Source organism: Chanos chanos, chromosome 10 (assembly GCF_902362185.1).
Source record: "Chanos chanos chromosome 10, fChaCha1.1, whole genome shotgun sequence".
Lineage (NCBI taxonomy): Eukaryota > Metazoa > Chordata > Actinopteri > Gonorynchiformes > Chanidae > Chanos > Chanos chanos.
The window spans coordinates 26,182,555-26,193,800 of NC_044504.1; the positions used below are offsets into that span (position 1 = coordinate 26,182,555).

General features: G+C 39.7%; 1 protein-coding gene across 2 annotated transcripts; it reads left to right on the plus strand.

The window, feature by feature from the left end:
• Window positions 1-3,680: 3,680 nt before the first annotated feature.
• ubxn4 (UBX domain protein 4) lies at window positions 3,681-10,982 on the plus strand. Of its 2 annotated transcripts, none has more exons than XM_030786845.1 (13): window positions 3,681-3,826; window positions 4,617-4,719; window positions 4,813-4,841; window positions 5,177-5,295; window positions 5,501-5,690; window positions 6,412-6,544; window positions 6,848-6,902; window positions 7,192-7,356; window positions 7,758-7,885; window positions 8,196-8,298; window positions 8,821-8,952; window positions 9,447-9,661; window positions 9,879-10,982. In XM_030786845.1, exons 1-13 carry the CDS (start codon window positions 3,745-3,747, stop codon window positions 10,015-10,017), a joined length of 1,593 nt encoding a protein of 530 aa, XP_030642705.1. In that variant the 5' UTR covers window positions 3,681-3,744; the 3' UTR covers window positions 10,018-10,982. The 2 variants fall into 2 exon arrangements, with proteins under 2 accessions (XP_030642705.1, XP_030642706.1); XM_030786846.1 differs by having other exon boundaries at window positions 9,450-9,661.
• Window positions 10,983-11,246: the final 264 nt, after the last annotated feature.

Genomic DNA, 11,246 nt, shown 5'->3' on the forward strand with positions numbered 1-11,246 from the left:
ACACCTCTCCTCCCCTCCCCTCCCCTCATCTGTATCATCCCCTAGGTTTTAACTTAATTTAAGACAGTGCTGAAAATGAAAACACTCCTCTTTCTCAATGACATATTTTAACATCATCTGCTTCAGTTGTCCCACTCTTTATTTCCCCCTTCTCTGACCACCACCTTATTCACGGCAGACCATGTCAAATCTTTCATTTTGAGGTCTTTTTAAATTATATACCTACTGGGTCACTGGAAAAAAAAACAGTTTGCACATTTATACAACTCGATATATATAAATATATTTTTTTTCCTTTTATTTCTCAAAGAAAATGTGTGGATTCTGAAAGGCTGTTCGATGTTTGCTGGTGCAAGTCATTTTTATTTCAGTTTGAAAACCAATAAATGTTTACACCAAATAACATACTTTTTCAAGTGACAAAGTCCTTTTCAGTGAGTGTGTGTGTGTGTCTGAGAGTTATTGCTTACTTCAACCAGGTGATTCTCCCTCAAATCTGTGAAGTGTTGGTCCTTGGTCTTACCATTAAAATGTATTTATCAATATGAAGGTATAATGTGAATGACTAGAGTTTGAAATAAGGTCTGTTAGCCACAGGCTCCCAGACCTGTCATTTTTATCCCTGGCCTTATCTAATGTTGCAGTAGGTGCTATTCATCTCAATTGTCTTTTTATTGGGCCATTTGTCTGCTACATTAACCTCTCTCCAACCTCATTCTTCCAAATGCCCCTAAGTTCATCTAGGTTTTTCTTTTTCTTCCTCCCCCTCTTCCCTCTAATAACGTCAAAGCAATTTACCGCAAGAAAAATCCTCCCCACCTGCACCTATGTTTCACATTGGGCCTGAGGGAGTTTCAGTTGCCAGAACCAGTTTAAAATGGATGGCTTCATATCCGCTGCTCTTTATCTGAAAGAGTTTCACGTCCAGTTGCCGTGGAAAGGATCGCCATCACAACGGTGAGATTATTAACGCATAATTAAGTCAGCATCTGGAGAACCCCTCTGATGTGGCAGATACCTGTGAAATTGAGCTCTCATAATAGGAGAGAAATGTCTCTCACATTCATTTACCCTCACTTGTTCGCTCTTCAAATTACACAGTGATACCTTTTTTTTTTTCTTTTCTTTTTTTTTTTAATGTAGTGATTGGGGAATACTCAAAAGTACAATCATTTTAGTAGTATTTACTGCAGCAGCAGAATTAATAGAGTTTCATACTATTAGAATAACAGCAAACATAGCACAAGAATGATATTTTTGTTTCAAACAAGGACAAAAATCCTTTTTTTGCCACAGAAATGATAACAGTCCAGATTATGCTATATGGTTTGATATATGGTATCATTTGTGTTGGACATCCAGACTCACTGCTGGAAGCCACGGAACAATTCGGACACGAGATGAATTCTTTAATAATTTAGTGACCACCTCCTGTGACACACACATACACACACACACACTGAGCACAAATGCACAAAAAGACCTGGAGAGCACTAGTCATAGTAAAGATTGGCGAGGCCATTAGGTGTGCATTTTTACAGCTGCTGACTACGTCCTGATTGAATTGGACTTGATGTCCTTGAAAGGCTTTGTTCTTCAGCTTCTCTCAACCATTTGATTTTGTGACACACAGCCACAAAGACATGAGCCTCATATATATATATATATATATATATATATATATATATATATATATATATATATATATATTTTTTTTTTTTTTTTATTAAATACCATGTCCTCTAACTGAATGCAGGGTTGCTTAGTAATCATGGAGGGACACAATTCAGTATCGCTTACCATTGTGTCCAAATGACACTTCACAGAGCCAATTTAGGATATGGTCTACAGGAAAATGGCAAATAAAATTTAGATGATTGTGTTGTGCTGACTGGACCTGTGTGTGGCATGACATCACTCAAACGAGGCTCTGGTTAACATGTCTTTTCTTCATAAACTATAATAACACATGAAAACACAAAAGTTGCTGAGACTGCAGTAAACTAAATGTCAATGGATAGAGTGAACCACATACAGCAACTGATGACTTGAAAAGCTCCTCTGAAATATAATTTTATTGAAAGGATGGATCTGAAGTGCAATAGTGCAAATATAGAAAGTGCCAGTGTACTTTAAGTCTTCCTTGCCTGAGCCACTATTTACTGGTATGCTCTTCAAAAAAAAAAAAAAGTCCCCCCCCCCATTCATTTGTGGTGATGACTGACCTGTGCAGGACTGAGGACCACAGGTGCAGAGGTGCAATGCTAACACTGCAACCCATAAACTGACTGCCTCATAATTGTTTTGTTGGGTAGTGTTTTAGCTTATTTTATTATATCTTTGGGACCTCTAGTTTGCTCCCAAATTGTCATACATTTCCTAACAGATAAAATCCTAACTGAATACAGAGACCTTTAGCCTCTGAAACGACAGACAAATAACATTGTTCTTTTTTCCACCATTGTTGTTTTCATAGGGTTTAACCAGTTGTTCGGTTCATGCCAGTATCTTACTATTGTTACCTGAACATGTCAACACACAATTATAAGACTCATTATGAAACTCAAATCAGGCCTTTGTTCACTCGAGAATCATCAGATTCACCAGATCTAATTTGAATTTGTGACAAAGCATTGCATTACAACAAGTTTACATTCATTAGTCTCCCAGAGTGGTAGGGATCAGTGGAGCATAATGTCAACAATGACATCTTCTGATTGATAATTTGAAAAATCAAACTGTTCTGATTTAATTTCTACATTGTACTTTTCAGGCTTACTGAACTGTTCCCGATTTGGTTGTCTGGTACATTATATGGTGGGATAGTGCCCCCTTCTGGTCAATCGCGCTATGAACCCGAATTGAGCTGTAGTTGAACAATAGTGCACCTTGATGGTGTGGGGGTTACATCAACCAAGCTCTCTTCTACATAAAATAGATATCGTTTAGTTTATTTAACTGCATTCTTTGGTCTTCTTTAAAAGTGCTTTATCCGGATGGTACACTCCAGAAAACATTAACGTATGTTGGTAGAAACAGGCATAGGGGAGGTCGTGGCGTCAGAACAATGGAAGAAAAGGGTAGACCAGATTACATACCTTCTGCTGAAGAACTCGTGCGATGTACCATTACTGTCTCCGGGAGTCTAATAAACTGAACGGTTAAAAGTAAAATCCCTGTAGTCCAACCACCTACTGTTTCATCTCTTCAAAATTAAGAATATATAGAGGTTACAACAATGTCCGTTAAAACTAAACAAATAATTTAAACAAACATATCTTGATTTCAAGGATGACCCGTAATGAAAATACAGGCATATTACAGTTGGGGATGTGGCGAGAATCTTACAGTCACCTGTCATTCATGCCTAAGCGAAATTAGGGATGAGGTTCTGGATACCTGAATTCAGAGTGTACTCGCAGCCCTCATGTGTGACTACGATTTCACTTCATCATCGACTCTAAGATGGTGACCATTAAAAAAATAATGAACTGGGTAAAGGACAAATATTTTCAATGGGTTTTCTGGGAAAAACTTCCAAGTATTTCCAAAACGACAGCTGTCTATAAATCGCAGGAAGGTTCCATATCAGCAACTAAACACAGCCTTGGTGAACTACAAGACCCATGATGCCTTGCAATCCATTTCCGTGATGAGATTGAAGGTTCTAGTTGCTCTGTCAGTATAGATGCTATCAAAGAACTGCTTCACAGAAACTGACATAATCAAGCCTGTTTAGACAAGATGCGTTGGTTTGAGGGATCTATACCAGCAGCTATTGCCTCTGCTAAACAAAACAACTCGATTTTTGTGGTCGTTATCACAGGTATTTGCTTCTGGATTGTATTTAAACACCAACAGCCATATCTTGTTAGCAAGGCTAGCTTGCCAGCTAAATAGCCGTCTTTGCTAGCGTTAGCTGAATTTGGATTAGTGCTTAAAAGGCCTTGTCAGGGACATACACAAACTTCGCAGCTTCATAAGGAGGAAGCAGATTAAAATAAGGTGGGCTTTGTAGGTTAAAACAATGCCTGATCAAGTCTACGTTTTGTCAGCCAGTGATGTATATTGTCAAGGGATAATGTCACCTTAGGACATTCTTACATAGTGTTTAACACCAGATTATAGTTTGCTAGCAAGTAGTCAGCTGTTCGGTGATAGCTAACAGAATTGTTGGATGTCATTCTTGTCAGACAAGTTAACGTTACTCCGAGCTGGGCAAATATTTTGCACGATAACAACATACGATCTTTTGTGTCAATTTAGAATGTCCAGTCTGTATCAGTTGTAAAGTGGCTGTCGGAGTAGGCGATTCTTATACACCAAACTTAATCTTTGGGAGACAAGCAAATTTTTCTGTTATTCTAGCGCAGTGGTTAACGACGCTGAAAGATATAACTCATTTGTATGTTCTTAGAATTAAAAAGACTCATTCGTAAGGACTCACTCATCCAATAATATTTGTCGTGACATTTGTGTGCCTTTGCCTCACAGTGTTAACGCTACGTCATCGTTGTCACATACGAAGTACTTCGAACTTTTTCTGAATAATATGTACATTCAGATCCAACAGGATTCAACCTGTTCTGTAACGGTTTGCGTTTCCAATTTCCTAGGAGACGATGAGCAGTCGACACAGCTGATGTCAAGCTGGGAGGATGACAGTGTAGCAGAGGCCACAAACAACAGCTGTGTAGCAATTAAAGTGGACGCTAAGAGGTATGACACAATTGTCATATTATAAATGTAAGACATTTTGTTGTTTTAAGTGGTTGTAACCATTGTTTAACAACAGTTTTTTTTTCTGTGTAGTGAGACGTGTGTCCAGTTCTCCCAAATCTGTATCCTTTATGATTCTTTGTTAATGTTGTTCTCTCTGATAAGTGTGTCTTGTTCTGTGTAATAAAATATTTGTATTTATTAACTGTGGATCTCCAGATTAAATCTTAATATTATTAAGGGAAAATCTGTCTGTCTTTATATAGTTATTTATTCATATTGTTCAGTTTTGCACTTATTTCAACTGTCAGGATAATACTGCTTGCCTTTCTTTTGGTAAATTCTCAGTTTAGAGGGAGTCCGATTTTCTGAAAGTCTTTAGAATGTCCACTGAGTATTGTAGAAGCTATTGTGAGATTTAGTCATTGTGGTTAGCCCTTAATTCCAGTTGCAAAAGATCCCGTGGTGTGCATCCCATCCAGTTTCTTCATAGGTGAAAATGGAATTCCCCTGGAGGTTATTGCTGGCAGTGTATCAGCTCAAGAGCTCACAAAGAGGATCAGCAAAGTCAAAGAGGTGCACAGGATAATAAGATCACACTCTCACAATCATACCGTCAACATTATTCAAACAGTAGTAGACTTCATATACAGTATGTATTTACACAAGTCAGCTTTATGGGCAAAATAATCACCTATAAGTTATTGCATACTTCATAACACATACTTTTTATGACTGCACTTAAATGTATGGGTTTTTTCTTTCTCCCTTCTCTTTACAGATGCACTCTCAGCAGTTGGATGTTGTTGCTAACGCTCATGCTGATACAGGAGCTTGTGCAGATCCTCCATGCCCTGCCAGCACAGTCTCAGACCTGACTGCACCGCAGCCATCACCTGACACAGACTCTCTGCCTGTTCAAAGCCAACCTGCTGCTACACCAAGTGTCTTTACCCCTGCCACGTCTAAAGGTGAGGGCCTGCTTGATAACGAGAAGTCTTCATTGATTTCAGCATTGCTAAGAGGGTATCTCCCCCACAAACGTGTGTGTGCATATATGTATGTATGTATGTGTGTGTGTGTGTGTGTGTGTGTGTGTGTGTGTGTGTGTGACTGTGTGTGTTTGTGTGTGTGTGTGTGTGTGTGTATATATATGTATATATAAAGTTTATTATTCTACATTTAGTAGGTGAAATACTTCATATACTTCATGAAGTTGTTAATTGCAGTAGCCTTTAATGTGGTCAATATTATTGGCACACCAATACAATTTAACGTACACCATAAGTTGCTATAGAAGTAAATACAGTTATACTGAAGGCTATTTTTCTGTCCTCTTTGTGGTGTTGTATAAAGCAAGACAGCAAGCTTGTGTTTCTCAACCGATGTTGGCAAAATGACATATGTAAGAGCTCTCTGCATTTTAGTAAAGACCTACTGCTTTTTGCCAAGTCATACTCTGCCAAAATGGCTGCCCAGGAAATTCTGGTCATTTGCATCTTGCTGTTCTCAGTTTCCTGTATTTGCAAAAAGTGGCACAAGATTTAACAGACGTATCTTAGGGACTAGTTTCAGGTTTGCAGTACTGAGCCCATCCAGTGAGGGCCAAGCCTGTAATGTTGTCTATATGTTTTTAACACAAAGAAATCACCTTTTTGGCTGTCTGAACTGACCAAACTGTGTGTTTTGCAGAATCACTGTCCACAACTGAGGAGGAGAGTCGAGTCTCAGGTCAGGTAACTCCAGGTGACGATCGAAGCCTTTCCTCTGATGACACTTCACAGGCCTCTCAGGTGGAGGAGGACCTGGATGCCAAGGTGCAGAGGTGAGTTTTGAGTGTGGGTCACCCTCTTTAATGTGGCTTAACCAGAGAGAGAGAGAGTTTTTAGTCAGGAGAGGTATCCTCAACTTCCCAGTTGAACGGGACTGCTCTGTATAACGCTCTTAATTAAGAAACTTTCCCTTTTTGAATAAGTGGTTTTTAGGAAATGCTGTATTGATTGGTTTATTAATTTCAGTGGTTCCTGTATATTAACCCTCAAAATGTAAGCAGGGTCTGCTGTATGAACCGGAGCATTCGCCATTCTGTCCCCAACATTGTTTTTCTGTTCAAAAACAATCCCTGTAGATTAACAAAGAAACTTGAAGAGAGAAGGGAGCAGAGGAAACAAGGAGAAGAGGAGGTAAGCCTTTATCTCCAGAGAGAGAGAAAAAAACCACATTCTGCATTTTATGTTAATATTTCTCTGACAGAGGTGTCTGCCATAAATACATCTATCTCTGATTTAAAGGCTATAAAAGCAGACCCATTGCACATATAGTATATGTACGAAGAATATCTAACATTAATATCGTCAGAAGTGTTTTTGGTAAGATGGTGTATCTGTCTGGAATGAGAAAAAAAAAAAACCCATCAGGGTATTGTTAGCGTCAGAAAAAAAGTTTTCTGATGTTGGCCTGTCTCACTGACAGAACGAGATAAAGAAGGAGATTGAGAGACGGAAGCTGGGCAAAGACATGCTGGATTTCAAGCGGAAGCAGGAGGAGGAGAAGACCAAACGCTTACTGGAGGAGAGGAACAGAGAGAAAGCAGAGGAAAGGGCAGCCCGGGAGCGTGTTAAACAACAGATTGCATTGGTAACCACTCTACTGACTACATCACACTCAGACTGACAGTAAAGTAAAGTTTATGCTGAGATACTTTTTTATATACCCGTTTGTGAAACGCTGCAGTTTCAAATTCAGATAAACATGGAAGGATTGAAACTACAACAGGTTTCAGTGCTTTGATGTGTTGCTGTTAAATGCAGCCTCATCTGAGTCCTCCGTGACAGCTGTGTACCTTCATACATGTCTATATCAATATTATATTAAAAAGCTCATATAGTAATTGCACACACAGTATTTTGGTGATATTTCCATGCATTTCTTTGAAACTAAAGCCGGGGCTAAATACAGTCTGAACTGAGCTGGTTACGGTTTAGGATTGTGTCAGAGTTGAGTATAGCTGATCACTGGGTGTTAATCCATTCCCACAGGACCGTGCTGATAGGGCGGCTCGTTATGCTAAGAACCAGGAAGAAGTAGAGGCAGCCAGACAGGCGGCGCTGCAGGCCAAGCTCGCAGAGCAGGAAGCCCGGAGAGAGGCCAACCAGAGAGAGAGGAGGTACTGCCCCATCACACAGCCCATTAAAAATGTTTCCGGCTGTCTCTGAAGCTCGTGTGTGTGTATTGGTTTGCGTGGGTGTGTTCTTTATGTGTAATTTTTGTCTTGGGAAGTGTATGCCTCATGTATGAGAAGCAGATACATTTTAAAATACTGCTTGTGTAATAATTAATTCACTCTTTTTTTTAAATAGAATCTTAAAATAAAATCTTAAATATATGGCACTTTCTACATTATTTATGACCAATTTTGTGTGTGTGCGTGTGTGTTTGTGTTTGTTTTGTTTTGTTTGTCTTGCTGTCCTCTCCAGTGCCATTGCAAGGATACAGTTCCGCCTGCCTGATGGGTCCTTTTTCACCAACCAGTTTCCTTCAGAAACCCGGCTGCAGGAGGCCAGACAGTTTGCAGCACAGGTTTGTTTCCCTCAGCAGTCGCTCTAAAGTTAAATACTCAACCACACAAACAGAAATCCACACCCTGTCTCTCATGTTGCAACACTGAGATGAGGACTATCCAATTCTCTGAAGAAATCAGTATCCATTTCTTAGAGTGTGACATGGCTTAAAACACATTTCAAATATTTGATGAACTTTGTGTGGGCCATACCAAGATTGTGGTAAACACGTAGGCTTTTGGCCTGCTGCTCCACTTTAAAGGTGAAGGCCAATAAAGATCTGCTCTGACACTGTTTATTTGAACCCTCAGACTAAGATAGATAATAAAATAATGTCTTTGTCAAATATATAAAAAACAAGACGCATGTGCCTCAGTGTCATGCGGCCTTTAAGAAATATCTATGGATCATCACACAAACTAGCTTACCTAACAGGATTGGGCAAGAACTCACAAGCAAAGTCCCTTGTCAAGGAGCCAAACTGGCTAGTTTTGCAGACCAGTCTAAATGATTTCTAAAGGTGGCTGTTTTCCCCTTACAGGAAGTGGGCAACAGATATGGCCACTTTTCCTTGGCGACCATGTTTCCTAGGAGGGAATTCACAGGAGAGGACCTGCAAAAAACACTACTAGAGCTTGGGCTAGCACCCAGTGCCTCTGTTGTGCTGTTGCCTGTGAGTTGACAGCCTAATGAAGGGTTTATGTATTATGACCTAACATACTCCTGATCGTAGTTGTGTCTCTTTGAACCTAATATGCTTGTTGTAATGCGAGCAGCTTGACCTAAATGTACTGGAGTGATTCTACTTTTGGATGCCAATAACTGATTGCTTGTGTATTTTAGTTGTGGATTCAGCTTCCGTTTTTCGGGGGCCTTCAGAATTTTTTAAAATGGAAAGCACCTTTTAAATATCATATTGCTTTCACCTGCGCATATCGTTTTTATATTAGTTTTTACTCAGGTACTACAAACTTTTCACTCCGCCTCTGCTAAAAGCACCTTGGACATCTGAAGCCTGTATGTTTTCCAGGTTGTTTGTGATGAACAGCACAGTCCTACTAGTAGAGCTGTCTTCTCTCAAACACGCCATAAGGTGTTTTAAATGTTAAATAAACTAATTCAAAAATAAGAATAATTTTGCTCTCTTTCCACTTTCGAACTATGCAGCAGACAGGTCGACCAGCCAATACTGTGGTCCAGTCTTCTGGTGGGGGGTTGTGGGCAGTGCTGGGGACTATCCTGTACCCACTGTTGGCAGTGTGGAGGTTCCTCAGTGGGTTCCTCTTCAGCAGTCCCCCTCCCCCTGGAGCAGCAGCCCCCCGCAACCAGTCTCAGAATCCTTCAACCGCCTCCACCTCAGCTTCCTCCAGAGAACCAAAGAGGTAGGTCCAGCCAGTGTGACACATCTTTATGTCAGCGTCTCATAGACGACTGAGATGTTTAGTTACATTGAAATTGATGCCTGTTCATTTATTAGGCAGGAAAATCGGGGGCAAATTTACGAAATGTCAAAGGTTACAGATGATATTATATTTGGCAAGAAGGAAATGGCTCTGATGTTGTACTGTTCCACTGTGGGTTTTTTGTTCATACCCATAGAGACACTATCCGGAAAAGGGTTCTGGAGAAGAGGCCAGAGGACTTTAAAAAAGATGGCAAAATCTACAGACTACGAACTCAAGAGGACAGTGAGGACGACAATAATACATGGAATGGCAATTCTACTCAGCAAATGTAGTGCAATAACTCTCTCTCTCTCTCTCTCTCTCTCTCTCTCGTTTTTTCTCCCCTTCACCTCTCATACTCTTTATCTCTGACCTGTTTTGACTTTGTTGAGTACATGTCAGTCTTACTGGTGGGTCATGCCGATTTAGGGCTACGATTCTAATCTTTCTTTGTTCCGGTTATGCCCTCCCCATCTGCTACAAGTCAGTCCTCTGCTTCTTCCCAGCATGGGTAGATGAAATCAAGTTAACCTTCTGTTGGCTTTGCATTCAAACTGCTCGATTCACCCTTCAGAGTCAAACTGAGGAGACGTCCTCCCTGTCTGTTTTGTCCATACTGTAAGTTCAAGGTGTCAGAGATTTGGGTGGCAAATAAGGGGGACATCGAAGATCTCACCAGTGGTTGATGATATTGAGCTTTTTATTTAGTGGTGTCCCAAATAAAGAGAAGTATGTCTTAGGGGGTTGGGCCAGGGGTTTTCATAGCCAGTGTGTTTTATATTGAGGCTTGGTCCCCTTGGCATCAACTGCCTTGGCAATAGAATGTTTGTACTAGTTGACCATGGAAGCCACTTTACCAGTGTCAATTAACAATAGAACATAATCAAGATGTTTTTGAATAAATTTTTGATTTGGCTCTGTGATACAATTTGATGTGACTCATTAATGTGAGAATTATTGAACTTGATCAAAGTGATCTTTATGAAACACACAATGGAAGGATATGCAATGGGTGGTAACAAAGAACTGATGGTAGTTTTGCTCCTTTTTTTTGTTGTTGTTGTGTTTGTGACTTGTTCCTTATGTGTCAGCTGCTTATACAAATACGAAACAAGAATAATCATCACCATTTGATTCTAAGTTTTCAAAGAGTCAGGATGAGTTACCTAGTCTTTTTTTTTTACGCTGGGATTAAATTTATGCTGACCATTGTTACCATCTTCTTTGTGGCATGTCTTAACCAAACATTTCATTTAGAAAGTGTTCAAAATAAATAAAATGGACTCTACTATGTTATAATTTCGTACTGTAGAAAAAATTGGGCATTTTTACCAAATTGTTTGTGTGACTCTTGTCTTATAACATGAATAGTACACATATACAAAAACACCCAGAATCATTGACAAAAGGAACATTAAGAACTGTTTTTGTAAACCTTCCCTCTGACTTTTAACCACTGGAATCTTATTTGGAATAAAAATCTAAATGTACAGTTGATGAAATGCTACTGCAAGCAATACGT

Excerpts from the sequence above, each read along its gene's own strand:
- ubxn4 (XM_030786845.1), top strand. The coding sequence starts at position 3,745 with ATGCGTTGGTTTGAGGGATCTATACCAGCAGCTATTGCCTCTGCTAAA. Across the intron at positions 6,545-6,847 it reads CTGGATGCCAAGGTGCAGAG|ATTAACAAAGAAACTTGAAG; the intron begins GTGAGTTTTGAG and ends CAATCCCTGTAG. Across the intron at positions 7,357-7,757 it reads TTAAACAACAGATTGCATTG|GACCGTGCTGATAGGGCGGC; the intron begins GTAACCACTCTA and ends CCATTCCCACAG.